General features: G+C 43.7%; 1 protein-coding gene and 1 non-coding gene across 4 annotated transcripts; both read left to right on the top strand.

Moving 5' to 3' along the window:
* Positions 1-815: 815 nt before the first annotated feature.
* On the top strand, positions 816-25,054 carry LOC106574168 (WD repeat-containing protein 47). 3 transcript variants are annotated; one of them, XM_014149835.3, is made up of 16 exons: positions 816-1,000; positions 5,141-5,307; positions 6,739-6,822; positions 7,137-7,221; positions 7,649-7,957; positions 8,486-8,931; positions 10,496-10,595; positions 12,025-12,197; positions 18,190-18,420; positions 18,658-18,736; positions 20,049-20,206; positions 20,965-21,134; positions 21,417-21,587; positions 21,774-21,905; positions 22,282-22,500; positions 23,359-25,054. In XM_014149835.3, exons 2-16 carry the CDS (start codon positions 5,150-5,152, stop codon positions 23,499-23,501), a joined length of 2,658 nt encoding a protein of 885 aa, XP_014005310.1. In that variant the 5' UTR covers positions 816-1,000; positions 5,141-5,149; the 3' UTR covers positions 23,502-25,054. The 3 variants fall into 3 exon arrangements, with proteins under 3 accessions (XP_014005310.1, XP_014005311.1, XP_014005312.1); XM_014149836.3 differs by lacking the exon at positions 816-1,000 and adding an exon at positions 1,097-1,250; XM_014149837.1 differs by lacking the exons at positions 816-1,000; positions 5,141-5,307 and adding an exon at positions 6,905-6,975 and having other exon boundaries at positions 6,635-6,822.
* trnaa-ugc (transfer RNA alanine (anticodon UGC)) lies at positions 2,586-2,661 on the top strand. Its single transcript has one exon. It is a non-coding gene; the product is annotated as a tRNA-Ala (tRNA).
* Positions 25,055-25,352: the final 298 nt, after the last annotated feature.

Below are 25,352 nucleotides of genomic sequence, written 5' to 3'. Positions count from 1 at the left end.
CAATTGTCATGTAAATAGTCTCCCTGAATAAGCAGGAGTGAACATTTCCCAGGTTTTCTGGAAATCCCTTTTGGAAGATTCCAGAGTTTAGAATGGAATATGCAGGAAATCCAGTATCCTCCAACCTAGGAATTTGGGGGAAGTTACCATGATTTTGCAACCCTAATAACCAGTCATAAGAAACGAAGGTCACTGATTGTCTCCTGCCTTGCTGCCTCAGTATTGTTCACGGAAATTGCGGATTGAGGATTGCTTTAATTATTATAATTCTTTGTGTAATGGAAATAGTGTCAGGAACAATTATATTTTGCTTTCTAGGTGATATCCCCCAAAGCATACTGCAACTTCAAAATCAACCCTTATTTTACCCAATGGGATATATATATATATAATATGCAATGGCTTTAGGTGATAAATGAATTATCAGAAAATCTGATATTTTCCAGATTGAGGCTTTATGATTAAGTCTTAGTATTGAAGGCAGGGTATACGTTCGTACTTAAGCAATTGTGCATTTTGTCAATCTTAAGAAATCTTCGTTCTACAGACGGCACACCTTCCAATTGCCAAGGGACGTTATGCCCTTCCCTGTCATTGTCTTCCTCTACTCCACTGCATCTAATTGCTGGAACATGCTATATATAATGTCTGGGAAAGCAATTGCCAGGGATGTAAACAGTTGCAATGCCGTTATTAAGGGACTAAGTGACAATATATGTGATCTGCCTGGGTTCGAGCTGAAAGTTGTTGAGCGGACCGCGGGATGCGCCGTCGTAGGTGTGAACCGGTAGCACATCTTCCGTTTGATTGGTGGCTTTCTGCGGTGCACTTGGCAACCGGAGGTTGTGTATAGGCTACTAGAAATACGGTGGGAAAGCGAGAAAAAACAAAGATTTGTATAAAATATCCTTGCTAAAATACATTGTAAACGTTTTCATCTGCTGGCGAACCTGCGGATTACATTCGCAATTTATGTGACGTTATTTGTAGGGATAAACAGGTGAGAAGGTTAAATTTGTTTTTGGGGTGGCGGCTGTTGGTTGATAGTGTGTTTTATTCCTGCAGCTCAATCAATGCATGCTTTGCTAGCCGGATCTATAAACGTGGTACACTCGGTTATCTAGCAAGGTTATTTAGTAGGCTCTCTGCCACTGCGTTGTTCCTGGTGCTAGCCTACTCGGATATAATAATCATTGTACGTGCGCAGTGCTAATGTCTATGCCAGCGAAAAGTCAGGTAGCTCAAATAAGGTAAGCTTACTTAGCTTCTCAACCAGCCGTCATGTGTAGCCTGCAGTAGATGTTTGCAATGCAAATGAATCTACAGACCGCAGTCCTTTGGCCGGTGACACTGATTTCAGATAGAATAGTGTAAACATGGGAGGTAGAGAGAGGATGATGTACCCGTGTTTACAACTGGTACTCCGATGGCAGGCCTTAACTAGGTGTTGCAGAATGTCCTCCTTACCACAGCACTGAATGTAGACCTGGTACCAGGCCGTCTTCATGTCTTTTACAGTTTTTGGTCCATCATTTTGCTTGCTCTTGACAACATCTTAATCTTTCCCCCTGACAATCCTCTGAGTTTATTGACACACACACACATCTATGCATGTTTTTCATCAATCACATTGTATTGGTAATACTAGCACCACTTTTCCCAAAGTGCAATTTAGAACACATCACAAAGGAAAATACAACCGTAAAATTAGGAAGTCAAGGCTTACTAACTAACGGTGGCCAGAAGCTCCCCGGTGATGTCTGTAGGCCTATTAGGAAGAAACCTTTAAGAGGGGTAGGAAACTATTGTGCATGGTTACTAGGTCTAGCAAAACGTTTTGTCCAATGACCTCAGAAAACCCTCCCACAAGGCCTTAAAACTTAACCCAAAAAATGATTTCTAAACTGGGTGGTTCGAGCACTGAATGCTGATTTGCCGACGGCCGTAGTATATCAGACCGTATACCACGGGTATGACAACATTTATTTTTACTGCTTTAATTACGTTGGTAACCAGTTTATAATAGCAATAAGGCACCTTAGGGGCTTGTGGTATATAACCAATATACCACAGCTCCGCGTTGCCTTGTGCTATAAGAACAGCCCTTAGCCGTGGTATATTGGTTATATACCACACCCCCTTGTGCCTTATTGCTTAAATAAATCCAGTTTGCGCATGTGTATAACTATAGGTAAATCCGACAGCAGAGTTTGAGTGATAAAAGTTGGAAAGAGGATCTCGAAATTTCAGTGCAAGAAACACTTGGACGAACCTCAAGAAACAAATGTAAGGCTTTTTTTCTGGCAATTGTGCCATTATTATGGGCCAGATGTTAAGACTCCAACCAGTTATAAATGGATTATTTGCGAGATTGACTTGTTATTTAAATACGCATAGACTACTGACTAAAATCTGGGTTTATAATTGCAATTCAATTTTGCCATGGTTTGCTGCGCTAGATGCAGGTAGCCTATAGTCCCTGATGTGACATCTAATTTCAGGGAAAAGTCCACATTGAAACTGACATTTAAATATGGAGAATGATACATTTGCGATAGAGTTGTGACCATGATCATAATTGATATGGTCCCGTGTGGCTCAGTTGGTAGAGCATGGTGTTTGCAACGCCAGGGTTGTGGGTTCGAATCCCACGGGGGACCAGTACGAAAATAAATAAATAAATAAAACAATGTATGAAATGTATGTATTCACTACTGTAAGTCGCTCTGGATAAGAGCGTCTGCTAAATGACTAAAATGTAAATGATAACTTCCAATGTAATTAATTAAACATGGCCATGCATAATAACGCAAGAATACAAACTCAAACTGAGTCACAGGCTATTTATTAAATCCGTTTGCCAGCTCCAGGTAGGATACACATGTGGCACAAATTGATTTGCAACGACTCCAGTAATATCGTAATTTCAATATATATTTATTGTATCAAATAGTAGGCTACAGTAACTTACAATGGCATATAAATGAATAGCCTACTTGATGGCTAACAGTTGCAAATGTAGCTTGTCTTTCGCCACATTTAATGTCATTCTCATTGTGGACTTTCCCCCCATAATACAAGAACGCGAGGGAGTTCCATAACTTCAATTTTTTAATTTTCCACTGGTGCAGTGCTCCAGACCCGAGAACTGAGCAAGAGTCAAACCCTTCGCTTGATACTGTTATCCGTTAGAAAAGTCGACATTAGAATGCAGTTTACTTTAAACCATCTTTTTTTAGCTCATTTATCTAAAGAGCTCTAGTGCGCCTAAAGTCGTTTTCCAATGCTCTGTCGCCGTTAAATCAGCTCTATTGCCTTACTATGTTTTATGGAAAAATGGTGTCGCCATAATGACCAATCTATACTGAACAAAAATATAAGCGCAACAATTTCAATGATTTTACTGAGTTACAGTTCATATGAGGAAATCAGTCAATTGACATAATTCATTAGGCCCTAATCTATGGATTTCATATGACTGGGAATACAGATATGCATCTGTTGGTCACAGATACCTTTAAAAAAAAATGGGCCTCACAATGGGCCTCAGGATCTCGTCAGGTATCTCTGTGCATTCAAATTGGCATCAATAAAATGCAATTGTGTTCGTTGTCCGTGGCTTATGCCTGCCCCATACCATAGCCCCATGGTTGTGGGGCCGGTTGGACGTACTGCCAAATTCTTTAAAACTACGTTGGAGGCGGCTTATGGTAGAGAAATGAACATTCAATTCTCTGGTAACAGCTCTTGTCGACATTCCTGCAGTCAGCATGCCAATTTCATGCTCCTTCAAAACTTGAGACATCTGTGGCATTATGTGTGTGACAAAATTGCACATTTTAGACTGGCCTTTTATTGTCCCCCAGTACAAGGTGCACCTGTGTAATGATCATGCTGTTTAATCAGCTTCTTGATATGCCACACCTGTCAGGTGGATGGATTATCTTGGCAATACAAAGGAGAAATGCTCACTAACTGTGATGTAAACAAATTTGTGGCCAAAATTTGAGAGAAATAAGCTTTTTGTGCATATGGAACATTTCTGGGATCTTTTATTTCACCTCACGAAACATTGGACCAACACTTTAAATGGTGGGTTTTATATTTTTGTTCAGTGTAAATAGCCTACCTACAACTGATAAAAATGTGTCACGATATGCGCTGGTCCTGCTCTGTCTCCCTGACTCAGCGGCCTCTGCTGCAGTGCTCTCTCAACCAGTGCTCTCAACTCACACACCCCTCCTCCTCTCCACCATTCACGCACTCACTCAGTAACACTAGTGGTTCTGGGGGGTGGGGTGGCAGTGCCCCTGTGACAACAATTTTGGATCCCCTTGTGGCCCCCCTAAATGTGGAGTATGAAATAATTTTTACATACATTTTTGCTATCGTTCTTTTTTATCATCCGTTATTAGACAGTGGCAACGCGGAACATGGTCTTTTGCCTGCAATGCAGTGAAGAAAACGATATGACAACAATAACGTCTAATGTAACTGGCCCCTCTAACAGTACAACTGACCCCAGCTTGGCCCCCCCAGTTGAAATGGTCCAGAACCGGCACTGCTCAGTAACAGCCTGTTCACTGCCTGATAGTCAGCAGCAGCAGGTCACAGTTAAATATATACATTTTTAAGAGAAATGTCATGGTGGCCGCGGTGCAGTTTAGAAGTAGCCCAAAAACCCAACACCCGCGACTAATAGATTTTCACCTGCGACATTGTTTTCAAGGTATCCCTTGGCAACACTGGCAGGCAGAATAATTTTTGTCGGAGCAGATGGTATGAGGGAGGGGGCAGGTACAGCATCAGAATCATTTGTACACTGTAAATGAACTGTAAATTGACCTTAACTAAGCCTGAAAAATGAATTGTATCTAAATAAAAAGGATTTAATACATTGAGACACGATCACGTGTATTTTGTTTTATTCGTGGGAATACATTGGAACAGCTGCCCTAAATTAAATATTTTTTCCCCCCTGACAGGTAGATAGTCTCTCTCATTACCTGTCCTGACAGATTGTCTCTCTCATTACCTGTCCTGACAGATTGTCTCTCTCATTACCTGTCCTGACAGATTGTCTCTCTCTCTCATTACCTGTCCTGACAGATTGTCTCTCTCTCTCTATCTGTCCTGACAGACTGTCGCCATGACAGCGGAGGAGACCATTAACATCAAAGAGGTGGAGGTGATCAAGCTGATGCTGGACTTCCTCAACTCCAGGAAGCTTCACATCAGCATGCTGGCTCTGGAGAAGGAGAGCGGGGTCATCAACGGCCTTTACTCTGACGACATGCTCTTCCTTAGGTACTAGCATGGCTTTTAGTCTGCTACAAACACAGTGTCATTCTAAAGTCTGGATGGGAATAACCCCAGCTAGGCATCGGGAGGAAGAATCTTCAGAAAGATCACCCCATTAGGACTCTTTTTAAAGCAGCGCTCTTCAATCCCTGTGTGCAGGTTTTCCCTCCAGCCCAGTTCTAATACACAGTGGTCTAAGGCACTGCATCTCAGTGCTAGAGGTGTCACTACAAACCCTGGTTTGATCCCGGGCTGTATCAGAACCGGCCGTGATCGGGAGTCGCATAGGGTGACACACAATTGGCTCAGCGTCGTCCGGGTTAGGGGAGGGTCTGGCCGGGGTCGGCCGTCATTGTCAATAAGAATTTGTTCTCAACTGAAACTGCCTAGTTTAAGGTTAAATAAAATAATAATCACGCTCCACGACTCTGTAAACAAGTCCATGTCCCACACCATCTATTTTCTAGATCCAACTATCCAAAATGAATGGAAAAGTTAAGCACCATATTATCTTCAGATTTGCAGTGCTTATCTTTTCTATACATTTGAGGTTGAGGCATAGAGCTGGATCTACACCAACTGATGGCATGGGATGTGGACTCATCTTGATATGAGACAGCATTTTAAATACTGAAAACATAACTTTTGGAGTGAAATGTCCCTTTAAGTACACCGATAGTGTTGGCATATGTGAGGTCCTGAGTTCCATTCCCGTTTTTACATGATTCTAATTTCATGATGCACTGCACCTTGTACAGTACTCAGTGACCTTCACCAGAGAGACTCAATCTAAAGATCCCCTCGGGACATTATTCAATTTAGCGTCGGTAAGTGGCTGATTACATAAACGTTTCACTATAATACGATTTTCAAAGTCGTTGTTATTACCCCTCTTTGTTTTCCGTCAGGCTTATCCAATTAGGATGCTCTGTTGCAGTGCCACACACAAATACTATCAAATTAGGACGCTCTGTTGCAGTACTACACACAAATACTAACAAATGAGGATGTTCTGTTGCAGTACTACACACAAATACTAATAATTTAGGATGCTCTGTTGCAGTACTACACACAAATACTAACAGCATTCAAGGGGAACTGTACAGTTTTTCATAAAACTTCTGTAACTAACATCTAGCTTATTACTAATCACCACACTGCTACCATAAGGTACAAGCATGGTGAATGGATAAAGGTAAAACAGAATTTCAGAACAACAGGGTCTTGTTCACTACACGGAAGAAAACGACCTGAAACAGAGTGAAATGATCTGAAAAAAATAAATAAAAGAATACTGCTTGTTTTAGTTTAATGTTGCAAAGCAGTGTGACCTAATGGACACGAGCCAGGTTAACTATATGCCCTGATAGTTATTCCCATGTTGTGCCACTGTTGAGAAGGAGAAGATTAACTCTCCTACTCTGTTCTTCTCCACAGGCAGCTGATTCTAGATGGCCAATGGGAAGAGGTCCTACAATTCATTCAGCCTTTAGAAGGCATGGACAAGTTTGACAAAAAGAGGTAAGAGAACCTTATTTTTTTTTTTGGAATGCTTATTTGACCCAATGTCTTCCACACAAATGTGAATTTTAACTCTTGCCAGACACACAGGTCAAAGGTTAACTCTTCAGAGATTTGATTAGCCAGTCAAGAGTGAGATGTCAAGACCGAGAGGTGAAATTAGATGTTATCTTTGTACAGTCAACCCATTTTGTTCAATTACATATGAAGAAATACAAAATGTTCAATTTTCAATTTTGGCAAATTTTTTTTTTATTTTTTATTTTTTACTGAATGTTATAAATGTGTCTTGTGATCTTGCCTGGCTTGTCCAGGTTCCGCTACATCGTCCTGAAGCAGAAGTTTCTGGAGGCCCTGTGTGTAAATAACGCCATGTCAGCTGCTGACGACCCTCAGAATGTGAGTGGGACAGCCAGTCTATACCGCAAGCTTTGTATTCAAATAGACATGCTGAGATACTGGCAGCAAAAGCCAACCATCAGTTGAGCAAGATCCATTTCAAGTGTTTCTACAAGTCTTTGAAGCGATCAACTGATAAAATGGCACATGATTTCTGCCTCTGTTTATATGCTTCAGGTGTAGCAAGCTAAAAACATCACTACGGAAGGAAAACGTGACGCTTCCAGTGTAGTTTCGGAGTAATTTGGAAGTGAATTTCATGTTCAAGGAAAAATAAAATAATAGGCACTTCCTAATTGATGAATTACATTTCAAAGATCTTAAATTGGCGTAGTATTAGTGGGTTATACTATATCTATTTAGTGTGACTTCACTCAGTAAATGCCATTGAATTAATCTCCTCCCCCTTTCCTTATGCTGCCGACAGCTGGAGCTGTCCATGCAGGAAGCGGTCAGGTGTCTCCACAGCCTGGAGGTGTTCTGTCCCTCTAAAGAGGACTACAGTAAACTCTGCCTGCTCCTCACGCTGCCCTGCCTCACCCAACACGCTGAGTTCAAGGATTGGAACCCCAGCACGGCCCGGGTGCACTGCTTCGAGGAGGCCTGTGCCATGGTGGCTGAGTTCATCCCTGCCGACAGGAAGCTGAGCGAGGCCGGGTTCAGGGCCAGCGGCAACCGCCTCTTCCAGCTGCTCATCAAAGGAGTTCTGTACGAGTGCTGTGTGGAGTTCTGTCAGGTCGGTGTGGGTCAATCAAATGTATTTATAAAGCCCTTTTTACATCGGCAGTTATCACAAAGTGCTTTACGTTAACCAGGGCCCCAACGACCTAAGGAGAAGCAGAAGCAGAGTGGCCAGTTAAAACTCCCTGGAAGGTAGTAACCTAGAGAGGAATCCAGGCTCAGTAAATATGGCCGATGTGTTGGCTGGAGGTGAATGAGGCCAGTTCTCTAAACTTGTTTCAGAATGGCAAGTGCTTTGAGAAAGGTTGAAAATGTCCCTTTGAAACACCATTGTTCTCCATTTCCGAAACTCTACAGATGTCCCAAGGATGAGGTACTCCACCACGTACATAATGGTAGGGGAGCTTCACAGTAGATCAGTCTACATTATCTTTGCTGATCTGAAAACACAGGATAGGTGAAATTTAATATAGAAATATGACTAGCAGGAGTTGTCTCTTGCCTAGGTAATACCAGTTCAGATGGAGGGAAAGGAGACAAAAAGAGAGCCATTATTAAACATATCTATACTATTCTCTTCCAGAGCAAAGCCACGGGGGAGGAGATCACGGAGGACGAGGTGCTCTTGGGCGTGGACATGCTGTGTGGCAATGGCTGCGACGAACTCGACCTCTCCCTGCTCTCGTGGCTCCAGAACCTCTCGCCAGGTGCCTTCTCCTGCGCCTTTCAGCAGAAGACCCTGGCCATCCACGTGGATCGTCTGGTCAAGCCAACCAAGGCCGGCCACGCCGACCTGCTCACCCCCCTCATCAGCCGGCTTTCCCCCTGTCCCTCCTCGCCCTTGCAGAGGCCCCAGTCAGCAGACACCTACATGTCTCGGTCCCTGAACCCGGTGCTGGACGGGCTGTCCCATGGCCTGGCGGCCCAGGCCCAGACCAAGAGGGGCACGGAGGGCAGCGTGAGACCGGCGCTCAGCCAAAGCATGGTGGAGAATAACGTGCACCAGCTGGAAGACGACTCGCCAGAGAGGTACAGCACTAGGCCCTTCAGGGTTAATTAAGATTTATTGAAATGGGTAGGTACGGCATGACAATATGCTTACTGTAAACACGATACACGCCTTATCAGGATTCACAATGAACCCCAATTCCATTCAGGTCCAAACCAACCCCTTTCCTCGCGCCTGAACCTTTCCTCACCCCTGAACCTTTCCTCGCGCCTGAACCTTTCCTCGTGCCTGAACCTTTCCTCGCGCCTGAACCTTTCCTCGCGCCTGAACCTTTCCTCGCGCCTGAACCTTTCCTCGCGCCTGAACCTTTCCTCGCGCCTGAACCTTTCCTCGCGCCTGAACCTTTCCTCGCGCCTGAACCTTTCCTCGTGCCTGAACCTTTCCTCGTGCCTGAACCTTTCCTCGCGCCTGAACCTTTCCTCACCCCTGAACCTTTCCTCGCGCCTGAACCTTTCCTCGCGCCTGAACCTTTCCTCGCGCCTGAACCTTTCCTCGCGCCTGAACCTTTCCTCGCGCCTGAACCTTTCCTCGCGCCTGAACCTTTCCTCACCCCTGAACACGTGGAACACATGTTTATACCTTTCTAGATCGACGTGGAGACAAAGCGTGGAGACCTGGATCGAACCAGGGTCTGTAGTGACACTTCTAGCACTGTGATGCAGTGCCTTAGACCCCTGAGCAGGTGGTGATTAACCGCCCATAGACCTATACCCTTGGCCATTAATCCAAATAGTGGATCTTTGCATATGGCACTATATTATATTTAGCCTTAATAGTATTATTAGTAATCGTGTTAACAATGCTTAAACATACGTTATAGCTTTGCTGCACTGTCTGAGAGGTCCACCACTCTGCTCTTACAAAGAGCCCGCCGGGGCTGCTGGGTATAGAGATCGAAAGATACTAGTGGCCACATTCAGTATCCTGATACCTATAGGAAAATGTTTGTTTTTTATATCTGTTAAGATGGCTAGTATTTAAATATAGATTCCATTATGATTCCATTTGATTTAAGACTGACCACATAGTAGTGAATTCTTTTGCAGTTCAGGTATTAAGAGGCTGTAGCAGCATTAAAGTCATTCTAAATTGTTGTGATGTAAGCTGAGCCAGGCATTACAAGCTTGATCAGTCCTCTAGGGAGTCCGTTTGGCATCGGGTCACGTACTGGTTCACTGACAAGCTGACTGTGGTCTCTAAGGGCCACTATGAAATGAAGTACGAAAACATTAGTCGAAAGAAAATTGGATGCGCAAATCGACCATTAGGTCCTACCTACACTTGTGTAGATCTGAAAGGAATGAATAGATGGGTATTTTCCTATAGGCCCTGTTGTATTTGCGGTCTGTACCGGTCGACTGTTCAGTAGCCAAACGATGAAGATGATGATGATGATGGTGGTGGTGAGGGTCTATACGCAATATGCTACTAGACCTGCCACCACCTCCCTAGGGTGTAGGGGCCGGTTTGGGATTGGTTGGAAGTGTGCTTGTTTTGCAGTTTATGCCATTTTTGGAGAGGACACTGTAAATCTGTTCCTGCCAAGCCTATAGTCATGTGGATATTTTGTCCCTGTGTCAACAGGATTGTCCCACCGGTTCTGGTTCTGGCCTCCAGTGGACCAAATGTCATGCGCACCCCTCTGGCCCCCGGGACAGACGGTGAGCCGCCAAACGAGAAAGAGGTAATTTCACCCCCTTGTATCACGCAAGGCATTTCCTGTGATGATAAGTGTTAGCGAGACCAGCGCATATAACTATAAATGCCCACCACTAACATTTCTGTAATTTCCTGCAAACCTTTGTGAAAGATTGCGCCCCCATCTGGCCATTCAGAAAAAAACATTAGGACATACATTATAAAAGGGAATACATATTGTGATCTGTGTCTCTCCCTGTCTGTCCCTCTCCCTGTGTCTCTGTCCCTCTCTCTGTTTCTCTGTCTGTCTCTCTGTCTGTCTCTGTCCCTCTCCCTGTTTCTCTGTCTGTCCCTCTCCCTGTTTCTCTGTCTGTCTCTGTCCCTCTCTCTCTCTCTCTCTCTCTGTCCCTGTTTCTCTGTCTGTCTCTGTCCCTCTCTGTCTGTTTCTCTGTCTGTTTCTCTCCCTGTTTCTCTGTCTGTCTCCCTGTCTGTCTGTCTCTGTCCCTCTCTCCCTGTTTCTCTGTCTGTCTCCCTGTCTGTCTGTCTCTGTCCCTCTCTCTCTGTTTCTCTGTCTGTCTCTGTCTGTCCCGCTCTCCCTGTTTCTCTGTCTGTCTCTGTCCCTCTCTCTCTCTCTCTCTCTCTGTCCCTGTTTCTCTGTCTGTCTCTGTCCCTCTCTGTCTGTTTCTCTGTCTGTCTCCCTGTCTGTCTGTCTGTCTCTGTCCCTCTCTCCCTGTTTCTCTGTCTGTCTCCCTGTCTGTCTGTCTCTGTCCCTCTCTCTCTGTTTCTCTGTCTGTCTCTGTCTGTCCCGCTCTCCCTGTTTCTCTGTCTGTCTCTCTCTCTCTCTGTCTCTGTTTCTCTCTCTGTCTCTGTCTGTTTCTCTCTTTCTCTGTCTCTCTGTTTCTCTCTCTCTGTTTCTCTGTCTGTCTCTCTCATATGGTCTCTCTCTCATGGTATCCCCCACACCCCCATCTCCTCATCCACTGACTTTAGTTACCCTTAAATCCACCACAACGACCTCGTCCACGGGGGAGTCGACCCCACAGAGACCCTGTCACCTGACGGGGGAGTCTATGAGCAACTGCCAACCGCGACCGCCTCATCTGCTGTGGGGGCCATAATTGAATGACACAGGTCACGGACAGCGGTGAACAATCTGCTTTGATGGCTGGTCCTGACACACTCATCGCTCATTTTAATATATCGCTAAAGCCCAGCAGCTTTAGATTGGATTTTTAGGTGCATGCATAGAGTCACATTAGAGAGATGAAGCGTTGGCCCATTGTGTGTTTGACGGGGATCCTTGGTAACTTTTTTTTTTAATGTGGATTAGCTTTGAGGCCTTGAAATTGTAGAGTTGGCTGTACAGTAGTTTGCTGTGTGTTTTGGAAGTAACCTCATGACCTGACATAATGGTGTGTTTCGGTCATTGTGTACTATATCCGTCTATCTTTCTAAATGTGTGTCTTCCTCAACAGCATGACAGTGAGCAGGTCCAGGAGTACTACAGGCAGAGGAAGCGTGTTCAGCAGCACTTGGAGCAGAAGCAGCAGCAGAGACAGCTGTACCAGCAGATGCTGCTGGAGGGAGGGGTTCACACACAGGAGGGGCCAGATGCCCAGCACAACCTCACTGAGAAGTTCCTCAACAGGTTAGACCACACACACACACACACACACACACACACACACACACACACACACACACACACACACACACACACACACACACACACACACACACACACACACCTGGAGGGAGCATAACCTCACTGAGAAGTTCCTCAACAGGTTAGACAACACACACACACACACACACACACACACACACACACACACACACACACACACACACACACACACCTGGAGGGAGCATAACCTCACTGAGAAGTTCCTCAACAGGTTAGAGACAACACACACACACACACACACCTGGAGGGAGCACAACCTCACTGAGAAGTTCCTCAACAGGTTAGACAACACACACACACACACACACACACCACACACACACACACACCTGGAGGGAGCATAACCTCACTGAGAAGTTCCTCAACAGGTTAGACAACACACACACACCTGGAGGGAGCATAACCTCACTGAAGTTCCTACATCTTATTAGACTGTCGTTCATTTTTGTTTTCCAGAAAAATTTATTCAAATCTAATTGTATTCGTCGCGTACAAAGATTTGCTGATGTTTAATCCCGGTCTCTACAGGAGGCCTTTTACCTCTTGGTAGGCCGTCATTGTAAATAAGAATTTGTTCTTAATTGACTTGCCTAGTTAAATAAAATAAATCGCAGGTGCAGCGAAATGCTTATGTTTCTAGCTCCAACAGTGCAATAATACTAGTCATGGCTCATCCTATATAACTACTACTGTACACACCTTTTCTATTCATATACTGTCCATATTGTCTATACACACTATTTATATATACTATGAGCAACTGCCAACCGCGGCCGCCTCATCTGCTGTGGGGGCCATAATTGAATGACACAGGTCACGGACAGCGGTGTACAATCTGCTTTGATGGCTGGTCTTGACACAGCCAGCCTGCTAGCACACTCATTGCTCATTTTAATATATCGCTAAAGCGACACTTATGAAATGCTTGTAATTATACTTCAGTATTCCATAGTAACATCTGACAAAAATATCTAAAGACACTGAAGCAGCAAACTTTGTGGAAATTAAGATTTGTGTCATTCTCAAAACATTTGGCCACGACTGTACAGTACCAGTCAAAAGTTTCGACACACCTACTCATTCAAGGGTTTTTCTTTATTTGTACTATTTTCTACATTGTAGAATAATAGTGAAGACATCAAAACTATGAAGTAACACATATGGAATCATGTAGTAACCAAAAATGTTTTTCTAATGATCAATTAGCCTTTTTAAAATGATAAACTTGGATTAGCTAACACAATGTGCCATTGAAACACAGGAGTGATGGTTGCTGATAATGGGCCTCTGTACACCTATGTAGATATTCCATTAAAAATCAGCCCTTTCCAGCTACAATAGTCATTTACAACATTAACAATGTCTACACTGTATTTCTGATCATTTTGATGTTATTTTAATGGACAAAAAAAAGGTGCTTTTCTTTCTAAATCAAGGACACTTCTAAGTGACCACAAACTTTTGAATGGTAGTGTAAATTTCTAAAAACCTGTTTTTGCTTTGTCATTATGGGGCATTGTGATGTCATTATGGGGTATTGTGATGTCATTATGGGGAATTGATGAGGGGGGAGGGGCAATTTAATACATTTTAGAATAAGGCGTAACAAACGTAACAAAATGTGGAAAAAGTCAAGGTGTTTGAATACTTTCGGAATGCACTAATAGTTTGACGAAAACGTTTACATGCTTTGCAAGAAGAACGATTTCCACATTTGTTTTGAAAGCATATTTGATTATTTGAGTTCGAACATTTTTTTTGGTCTGAAACCTAAAAAAAAAATGTTTATTTATTTATTATTGTTGTCATTGAGTCTAAAATTAAAACTATCATGTTGATCTCATTGACTCCTTATCTTTGATTTATGAATTTGAATTCTCCAGCAACAGATTGTTGTTGTGGCTTCAAAAATGATTGCGGCTACAATTTATAAATAAATTGTATCACATATTGTGATATCAATTAAACAATGTTAGCATGAACACAATTGCGTAGTTACCACACTGCTTAGTAGCTATTAAGTAGTAGATTCCCAAACAGCCAACAGTAATACAATAGTCATTAAGCTGGAATTGTGTAGTAATCCGAATAAGAAATGTTTGTTAACCAGTAGGCATGTCCCAAAACTCTGCTCATCTCTACTCAAATTACAACATCATCACTAACTGACCACTCATGTAGTAAATAAGACAAAACATGTATTATTGAGTAAACATGAGGTCATGATGAATAGTAACATAAAAAAATCATGAGCTTCTGGCTATATACTGCCATCTGGTGGTGACTAGAAACAATTGCATAATAGGAACTATTACAAACCTGACAGACCTTAAGAGGATCTGCAGAGGACAATGGAAGAAACTACCAAAATACAGGTGACAAGCTTGTAGCGTCATACCCAAGAAGACTCGAGGCTGTAATCGCTGCCAAAGGGCTTCAACAAAGTACTGAGTAAAAGGTCTGAATACTTTTATCAATATGATATTTCATACATTTTTTTGTTGTTGCAAAAATGACAACCTGTTTTTGCTTTGTCATTATGGGGTATTGTGTTTTAGATGAGGGAAAAAATACAAATTAATCCAGTTTAGAATAAGGCTGTAACATAACAACATTTTTATATATATATCACACACACACACACACACACAGTGCATTCTGAAAGTATTTCTAAACTTGATAATTGAGTTGGAGACATGCGTAGCCAAGCAGTCATGGGTGAACAGAGTACAGGAGGGGGCTGAGCACGCACCCCTGTGTGGCCCGTGTTGAGGATCAGTGTGGCAGAGGTGTTGTTGCCTACCTTAACCACCTGGAGTTGGCCTGTCAGGAAGTCTAGGACCCAGTTGCACAGGGAGGGGTTCAGACCTATGGCTCTGAGCTTAGTGATGAGCTTGGAGGGCACTATGGTGTTGAAGACTGAGCTGTAGTCGATGAACAGCATTCTCACTCTGTCCAGGTGGGATAGGGCAGTGTGCAGTGCAATGGCGACAGTTTCAAACGAGAGTTTGTATTAGACAAATTCAGGTATGTTTATCCCCGTTTTTGTTCCGTTTGCTTCCGTGTAAGAAATGCTTTTCAACAGAATCGGCGGAATGAATACACCCCTGATCACACGCAAACACAGTTCACTTTCATAGCAGCCACATACAAACAGCATGATCATTTTGCTCATTGTACAATTCCTTCTCGCGTCTACACACTCTCCTCCTCTCACCTTGCTTGTGGACTTTTGTGCACAATACATCAGCTGCCTGTGACCAGGTGAAAAAAACCTTTCCAAGCTAAACCTTCATAACATAACCGCTACACACAGCCTACATCGTTTTCACCATATTAGATAACATCATATAGTCAACATAGCTACTAGATCTAACGCATTAGTAAACCCGCTACAATCATGCAGTACAATCAGTAAGCAGTTACACTGGAGGGTTTGCCCCGGTGGCAATAAATTAATAAAACCAAAAGCTTACATTGACTTGGAAGAGTTCCGGTGTTGGATAGCCATAGCCAGCTAGCGAAAATAGCATCCCTCTGTTTGAGTAGGAAAAACTAGCTAGCTGCATTTGCTAGCTAAGTGAAAGGGAAAAATTATATAACAAAATATAACTTGCGCTCTCTCGCATCTCCTTTATTTTTAAAGAAATGTATTTGTTCAAAACTATTGTCTTTCTCTTTGAATCAACTACTCACCACACTTTATGCACTGTAGTGCTAGCTCACTGTAGCTTATCCTTTCAGTACTAGATTAATTCTCTGATCCTTTGATTGGGTAGACATGTCAGTTCATGCTGCAATAGCACTAATAGGTTGGAGGACGTCCTCCGGAAGTTGTCATAATTACTGTGTAAGTCTATGGAAGGTGGTGAGAACCATGAGCCTCCTAGGTTTTGTATTGAAGTCAATGTACCAAGAGGAGGACAGAAGCTAGCTGTCCTCCGGCTACACCATGGTGCTACCCTACAGAGTGATGTTGAGGCTACTGTAGACCTTCATTGCAAAACAGTGTGTTTTAATCAATTATGTAATGTCCAAAAGTTATTTTTGGCTGTAGGAAATGATACATTATTTGCTCAGAACGTTTCTAGTAAGAAATAACACAAAAAAAGCTAAATGCTGCACAGTAGGCTAGGAGTTGAAAACAGGGCGACTGTGTCTGTCAGCGCCATCTTGCTTTATATCCAGTGATCCTAGATGTTATACCTGGCTAGCTTAACCTTATCTAGACCAGATGGTGAATCATGCAATCATTTTTTTTTTAAAGAAATACTTGAGTGCTTTTGGAGTTTCATATTTTTCAATATTCCATTTTTGCTCCGGTCAGACAAGTGTCAAGCTGAGACACTTTAGCTTCCACATAAAAAGAGGGCCTGGGAGGCAACAAGCCACTGCCTCATCCATCTTTCATCACAGGGACTCAGAGTTGTCTTTCTCCATGCCTGTATTCCTCCCAGACAGACTGGGATGCTTGTTGTGAACGCAGGGGTAGACCTCACCTGGAGGGAGACACAAACCATCTGTAAGGACCCAGGATTACAATTTCCTGAATGATGTGAAGTAAATTGAACAGAGGGATGTCAGACTCACCCAACATCTCCTCCTGTTCCTACTTCTCAAACTTGTCTCAGCCCTGCCTGGCGCTGGCCCAGATAGATCCGCCTCCCGTTGAACTCCTTCCCGTACATTTCTTCCATTGCCTGAGGAGGTCAGATATAGTGCATTGAGACACTGGACTCAGACACTGAGCTCTATTCCACATCTAGATGGTGATTTATAATGTATGGCATCACTCATCCTCTGGGCATCCTTAAAGGGTCTGATAAACATTTTTCTCTCATTGAGCATCATGCTGTTGTGAAGTGCACAAAACCATAACCCTTTGAAGAGCCATTGTCATCACAAATCACTTGCAGAAGCTGATGTCTCCAAAGATGGAGAAGGTGTCGTACAGGGCTATGCTGCAAAACTGACTTATCAAGATTGTTCAGATGGATGTTACCAACGGCACTGCTCCACATGGTAGGGTCTTGATGATACCAAATGATGCGCATAGGTTTTCCTTTGTCCACTTAAATATCTTGCACACAAGCCCAAGAAAGGTTAGGGTATATGGGGAAACAATTCTGATAAGAAAAATAACTAATATTCAACATTCCCGGGAACCAGAGAATCACTTGAATGTATTTTTCTACAACATTCTAAAGCTCCCATTGTTAAATCAGCGACGACATCACACATTCTAGCCTCTAAGCCTTTCAATCATATCAACTGCATAATATCTATTATTATCTACCACTTCAACCTGTTTATCCAGCCATTAACCCCTCCTTCCTTCCATTACAGATACATTCATTCATCCTCTGTCCATCAAACCAATCAATCTTCCTAACATTCTTTCACCTGTCATCATGTCACCTCTTCCCTCTGCTCCAGCTATGTGGCTCCCATCTTGAATGTCGCTCCATCTGTCGGAGGCTTGAAAGACTAAACGTTCAACTCTGGCTGAAGATTGTAGTCCAGTCCTACTCTATCATATATCTGTATTATTTGATTCTTGTTTGTTTTTATTTTTCATGCGCTTTGGGTTTTCTTTTTGTAGTGAAAAGATCTTAAAAAATACCTTGTTTCAGCCCTCCACCTCTTCATCTATTAGGTATTTTATCCCTCCTTTTAGTTTTCTATCTATCCATTATTTCTTTATCCCTCCAAGCATACATTATTCTTCTCATTTTATTCGTAGATTCGTTTTTGACACGCTCAAAAATACATTTGCTCAATTACCATTTGTGTAAGAAAAGAAAAAAAATATTTGTTTTGGTTAGTGATCTAAAGTCATTTATTTGTGTCACAGTAGTTCAATGAGCTTGTGTTTCAGTTAGTGTGGAATAATGTATAATCTCTCAGCTGCTTCATTGACTCCAATCGATGACTTGTGTGTGTGTGTGTGTAGGTCCATCCAGAAGCTGGAGGAGATGAACGTGGGAATGGACAATGTGGGAGAGGGGGGGGTCCAGTCTGTGAGCCAGCAGTGTAACGGGACCCCTGGACCCAACTCTAGTACCCAGACCCAAGAGACAGGCCCTCTCAGGGACAAGCCGGGAGGGGTCAGCAGCACCCCTCTCATGGCAGGGTCTCAGGGCATGCCCTCCTTCGACGAGTCCCCCGTCCAGAACACTCAGAGGTGAGAGGTCACAAAGAAGGCCAGAATATAATCTGTGTTTTCCTAAAATGCTTCCTGTGGTTAAGGAATACTAGGATCCACCGGGACCCTCAAGGTTTTCCTTGTGGTCACTAGGGGTGGAAAGTTTGGGAACCACTGTTCTAAACAATATACAGACACTATTGTCCCCTTGTTTGGGAGGATTTGAAGTAAGTCCACTGGTACACAATAACAAACTCTGTGTTTTGATTCCCTCAGTGATCAAAGAAACAGGGCCACTCTGCCTACGCTTCAGGATGATTCGGGAGGCTCCCCGATGCGCAACAATTCTCAGAAGGTAGGCTTCCAGTGGACTGAGAGCCTAACCCTGAGTGGACCTCCCCTCTCAACCTGGTTCCTCTCTAGGTATCTTCATCGTAGGGAGTTTTTTTCACTCACTCCTACTGCCTGCTCTTTGGAGTATAGTCCAGGTTACTGAAAATAACTTTGTGACAATTACTTAGAAAGTGCCTTCAGAAAGTATTCACACCCCTTGACCTTTTTCTACATTTTGTGTTACAGCAGTACATTTCAAAGACACATTCAACCACAAATACCAGGGAGGTTTTCCAATGCCTTGCTAAGAAGGGCAGCTATTGGTAGATTGGTAAAAAACTAACATTGAATATCCCTTTGAGCACGGTGAAGTTATTAATTACACTTTGGATGGAGAGGAAGAAAAAACGCTCAAGAATTTCACTATGAGGCCAATGGTGACTTTAAAACAGAGTTTAATGGCTGTGATAGGAGAAAACTGAGGAAGTCTGTACAGAATACAATATCCCAAAACACACATCCTGTTTGCAACCAGGCACTACAGTAATACTGTAAAAAATGTGGCAAAGCGATTTTAACTTTTTTTTGTGTTTGTTTGAGGCAAATCCAAAACAACACATTACTGAGTACCACTCTCCATATTTTCAAGCATAGTGGTGGCTGCATCATGTTATATGGATGCTTGTAATCGTTAACTGGGGAGTTTTTCAGGATAAAAAAATTAACTGAATGGTGTTAAATACAGGCAAATTCCTAAAGGAAAACCTGGTTCAGTCTGCTTTCCACCAGACACTGGGAGATGAATTCACCTTTCAGCAGGACAATAACCTAAAACACAAGGCCAAATATACACTGAAGTTGCTTACCAAGAAGACAGTGAATGTTCCTGAGTGGCCGAGTTACAGTTTATACTTGAAAATCTATGGCAAGACCTGAAAATGGTTGTCTAGCAATGATCAACAACCAGTTTGACAGAGGTTGAAGAACTTTTGAAATAATAATGGGCAAATGCTGTACAATCCAGGTGTGGAAAGCTCTTAGAGATTTACACTGAAAGACTCACAGCTGTAATCGCTGTGAACGTTGCTCCTACAGAGTATTGATTCAGGTGTGTGAATACTTATGTCAATTAGATATTTCTGTATGTTCAATAAATTTGCTGAAATTCCTAAAAACATGGGGTATTGTTTGTAGATGGGTGAGAGAAAATACATGTAATCCATTTTGAATTCAGGCTGTAACACAACAAAATGTGGTATGAATACTTTCTGAAGGCACTGTATAAAAAGGCTTTAAAAATCAATTTGATTCATAATGGATTGATGTGTGTTCAGATGGAGAAGTCCAAGGCCCAGTTTGTGGCAGTGAACAGTCTGGAGGACACGCAGGCGTTGCGCGCTGTGGCCTTCCACCCCACGGGGGCGCTGTACGCCGTGGGCTCCAACTCCAAAACCCTGCGCGTCTGTGCTTACCCAGACACCCTCAACACAAGGTAACGAACTACCTGTACTCAGACCGGTCCCAAAACTAACAAAGTTCTTACCCCAAGTGTGTGACCACAAACCCCTGGTCCTGGAGAACTACAGGGTGTGACCACAAACCCCTGGTCCTGGAGAACTACAGGGTGTGACCACAAACCCCTGGTCCTGGAGAACTACAGGGTGTGACCACAAACCCCTGGTCCTGGAGAACTACAGGGTGTGACCACAAACCCCTGGTCCTGGAGAACTACAGGGTGTGGCCACAAACCCCTGGTCCTGGAGAACTACAGGGTGTGACCACAAACCCCTGGTCCTGGAGAACTACAGGGTGTGACCACAAACCCCTGGTCCTGGAGAACTACAGGGTGTGACCACAAATCCCTGGTCCTGGAGAACTACAGGGTGTGGCCACAAACCCCTGGTCCTGGAGAACTACAGGGTGTGGCCACAAACCCCTGGTCCTGGAGAACTACAGGGTGTGACCACAAACCCCTGGTCCTGGAGAACTACAGGGTGTGGACACAAACCCCTGGTCCTGGAGAGCTACAGGGTGTGCAGGTGTTTGGTCCAGCCCAGTGTTGACATGCCTGATTCACAGATTAGGTGTATTAGTGCTGGGCTGGAACAAATGCCTGCTACTTACTGTTGCTCTCAAAGACCAACGGTGTTTGGAAAGAACCAGGTTTTAAGCAATACAGATGAAGCTTCCTGAAGCCCATTGACTGTTTTAATTGTTGTATGGTTTCTCCGTTGATTTGTCTCCCTCTAGTGGGTCAGGTCCAGTCAAGCAGCCGGTGGTGCGCTTCAGAAGGAACAAGCACCACAAGGGTTCCATCTACTGTGTGGCCTGGAGTCACTGTGGACAACTGCTGGCCACAGGCTCCAATGATAAATATGTCAAAGTGCTGCCCTTCAACGCAGAAACCTGCAATGCCACAGGTATGTATGCGTGTGTGTGTTATTTTTCATGTCTGCATTTGTCATCCGTGTTATTTTTTTTTATTTTACCTTTATTTAACTAGGCAAGTCAGTTAAGAACAAATTCTTATTTTCAATGACGGCTTAGGAACAGTGGGTTAACTGCCTTGTTCAGGGGCAGAACGACAGATCTTTACCTTGTCAGCTCAGGATTCAATCTTGCAACCTTTCGATTACAAGTCCAACGCTCTAACCACTAGACTGCCTGCCGTTTTGATTGTGTGTGTGTGTGTGTGTGTGCAGGGCCAGACCTGGAGTTCAGTATGCATGATGGGACCATCAGAGACCTGGCGTTCATGGAGGGTCCTGAGAGTGGAGGATCCATCCTGATTAGCGCCGGAGCCGGAGACTGTAACATCTACACCACTGACTGCCAGAGAGGACAGGGGCTGCACGCTCTCAGTGGGCATACAGGTGTGTGTGTGTGTGTGTGTGTGTGTGTGTGTGTGTGTACAAACACACACAGTCCACTTGAACAAGCACTTAACCAGAGAGATTATAATGTAGTAATAATATCAGACTCCTGATCAAATTCCAAATGCTTCATTTAGACAGTATCCAATATGACGTTTATACTGTATCCATGTGTCCTCCTCCCAGGTCACATCCTGTCTCTGTACACGTGGGGTGGCTGGATGATCGCCACGGGCTCCCAGGACAAGACTGTCCGCTTCTGGGACCTGAGAGTCCCCAGCTGTGTGAGGGTGGTGGGGACAGCCCTGCATGGCTCTGGTAGGGATTCTGCTAGTCCCTGTCAATATGACTGGATAAGAGTTGGCGATGACATGGTGATACGCATCTGTTTAAAAACTCTGTTTCTGTCCAGTCTTCTTTATCTACCTGGGCAAGACTGAGCCGAAGGCTGGAAAATATGTCTGTGTAATGATACAGTTTACCCACAAGGGGGCACTGATAGTATTGTCAGTGGACTTACATTCAGCATAGCCTTAGGTGTAACAAATGACAACCAATGGGTTGAGTTCAATAGGGTGAAGGTGTTGAGCTTATAACGGAACTTGTCCAATAGGAACATCAATTTGTGTTTCCTGTTGCAAAGCGTTTTGTTACGTCGTGCCCTACTGAACAGACCCTTGTTGTTTATTCTCAGGCAGTGCAGTGGCCTCGGTAGCTGTTGACCCCAGCGCTCGTCTCTTGGCAACGGGACAAGAGGACTGCAGCTGCATGCTCTATGACATCAGAGGAGGCCGGATGGTGCAGACGTACCGCCCACACACCAGCGACGTGCGCTCCGTCCGTTTCTCTCCCGGGGCACACTATCTGCTCACGGGTTCCTATGACAACAAAGTCATCATCACTGACCTGCAAGGTACCGCCTGGTCCGCACACACACAAACCCAACAAGTTACCGCCTGGTCTGCGCGCACACACAAACCCAACAAGGTACCGCCTGGTCCGCACACACACAAACACAACAAGTTACCGCCTGGTCCGCGCACACACAAACCCAACAAGGTACCGCCTAGTCCGCGCGCACACACAAACCCAACAAGGTACCGCCTGGTCCGCTCGCACACACAAACCCAACAAGGTACCGCCTAGTCCGCGCGCACACACAAACCCAACAAGGTACCGCCTGGTCCGCGCACACACAAACCCAACAAGGTACCGCCTAGTCCGCGCGCACACACAAACCCAACAAGGTACCGCCTGGTCCGCTCGCACACAAACCCAACAAGGTACCGCCTGGTCCGCACGCACACACAAACCCAACAAGGTACCGCCTGGTCCACGCACACACACAGCAGCTTTCAAAGTGCTTCATATACTGTGTAACACAAAAGCTTTCTCTATTGTGAAGACCTGTTTGGTTTACTTGTAGTTTTTTTTTGTCTCGACTGCTTTGCTCATGTAGTCAGATGTTGACATCATCATCCTGACTGGCACCCCTCCCCCCGATCTCTTCAGGGCTCTGTCCCAATTCTCTATTCTCCTGAAGTGTGCACTTTCCCACTCACTCTCGTGGATTTGACAAGGGTGCAAACTCCCTCTAGTCAATGCTAACACCAGGTGAATGCTTTCAAATAGATGACGGAGCATGTGTTAGTGCACACTTCAGGAGATTAGTGAAGAATCGTGATGTAGCCGTACAGTTAGCGTGGAGTCCACGTGCCTCATGGTTTGTTTGTGTGTGTGTGTGTGTGTGTGTGTGTGAATGAATCACCAGGTGACCTGACGAAGCAGCTTCCTCTGACGGTGGCGGCGGAGCACGGGGACAAGGTCATCCAGTGTAGGTGGCACACGCACGACCTCTCCTTCCTGTCCTCCTCCGCAGACAGGACAGTCAAACTCTGGGCCCAGTGTCCATGACACTGCTGGCTGGCACTGGGAACACTGGAAACCACTGTAGAAACTATAGCTCTTAAATCTGGTGTTACTGGGAACACTGGCCACCACAACGAGCACAACACACAGTCCACATCCTAGGACATACCTGCCCCTGTACCCCTCCACAAGGCTCTTAGAGGTGTGTGTTACATGTATGTAATGCTGTGTGTTTACACTGGATATCACTGTTGTGTCATTTATGGCAATGCTTTTAGCCTTTCTTTAGCATCTGTGCCTCTTGCTAACAGTCGAGCTATACAAAACCACCTTCATTTGACTGTAACGATACGGCGACACCACCTCTATAGTCCTGTTGAAAATAATATACTCATCAAATGCATGTTAGCATCATAGTCTACACTCGCTTAAAGCACACCACAGTCCCTCCTGTTGTTTTCATATAGTCCAGTTTTTAGTTAGCTGTTCTGACGGATGCAGAATGCCTTATTTAGTCCATTCAAACCACATTATGTGAATCATATGGTGCCTTGGGTAACAGTTTTGAATTTTGAATGTGCGGTGTACATTTTCAGCTTCAAGATGGATGCAAGAAAGGAGGCCTTCATATCTAAAGCTTTATCTTGACATGTTCTTATTTAACAGCTTGTAAATGTTTTAGGATTCAAATAATCTTGACATAAATTGTTGTTGGTAGTACTATGCCACTTATCAAAGATCTCAAACTTGGGAATACATGGCGTTCTTGAAGTATAAGATAATTATATCACATGTTGTTGGAGGATTGTGTTTGGGATTTCATCTGCGTGTGGATTTTTGTAAATGAATTGTATAAATATGTAATGGAGATTTTCTGTAATATTGTAACAATTGTTAATTACATTTGAATGAACAGTATTTCAGTTGGGCTGAAGCGGGGGGGGGGCAGCGTAGCCTAGTGGTTAGAGCGTTGGACTAGTAACCAAAAGGTTGCAAGTTCGAATCCCCGAGCTGACAAGGAACAAATCTGTCGTTCTGCCCCTGATCAAGGCAGTTAACCCATTGTAGGCCGTCATAGAAAATAAGAATTTGTTCTTAACTGACTTGCCTAGTTAACTAAAAGTAAAATAAAAAGCTTGCTTGGATGGTAAATGATAGACTGAGTTTTTATGGTTGTTTTTGGACAGCAATTATGACTGATGAAAAAGCACTTGCCCATCTGTGGAGTGATGTTTCGAGCTATCGGAAATTAAATCCCGATGCATTTTTGGTGGCACTAATTTCACTCCATGGGGAATACCTGTCAGCAGAGGATAGGTTTTAACAGCACTGTAATGTACTTTGTAAAATGTGAAGCCTTTGCCTAGGCTAAAAGGTTTTTATACACATGCATAGAAATACATATTAGTGGAAATGAACTTTGTCATGTACCGTATTAGAGTAATGAGAGTATCAACACTGCACATTGGAGTACTTAGCTGTGTCAAAGTAGGACTATATGTATATATATATACCCCTGCACAAGTAGTTCAAGGGTATAATAGTTAGTGATTTTTGGTGTACTTAAAAGATAAATTAAATGCAACTACGACATCAAATTTTCTCTCTTGCATTGATTGCAGTTCAGTTAGTTAGTCACGTGACATATACAGTGCCTTCAGAAAGTATTCACACCCCTTGATTTATTTAAAAAAAAAAAAATTTGTTACAGTCTGAATTTTAAATGGATTACATTTAGATTTTTTTTTTCACTGGCCTACACACAATACCCCCATAATGGCAAAGTGAAATGAATTTACAAATGAATTAAAAATGAAAAGTTGACATTTCTTGAGTCAAGTATTCAACCCCTTTTGTTACGGCAAGCCTAAATAAGTTCAGGAGTAAACATGTGCT

The sequence above is a fragment of the Salmo salar genome, chromosome 16 (assembly GCF_965601325.2).
Source record: "Salmo salar chromosome 16, fSalSal1, whole genome shotgun sequence".
NCBI classification, from domain to species: Eukaryota; Metazoa; Chordata; class Actinopteri; order Salmoniformes; family Salmonidae; genus Salmo; species Salmo salar.
The sequence above is the reverse complement of the archived record's forward strand: the minus strand, read 5'-3'. Positions and strand labels throughout refer to the sequence as shown.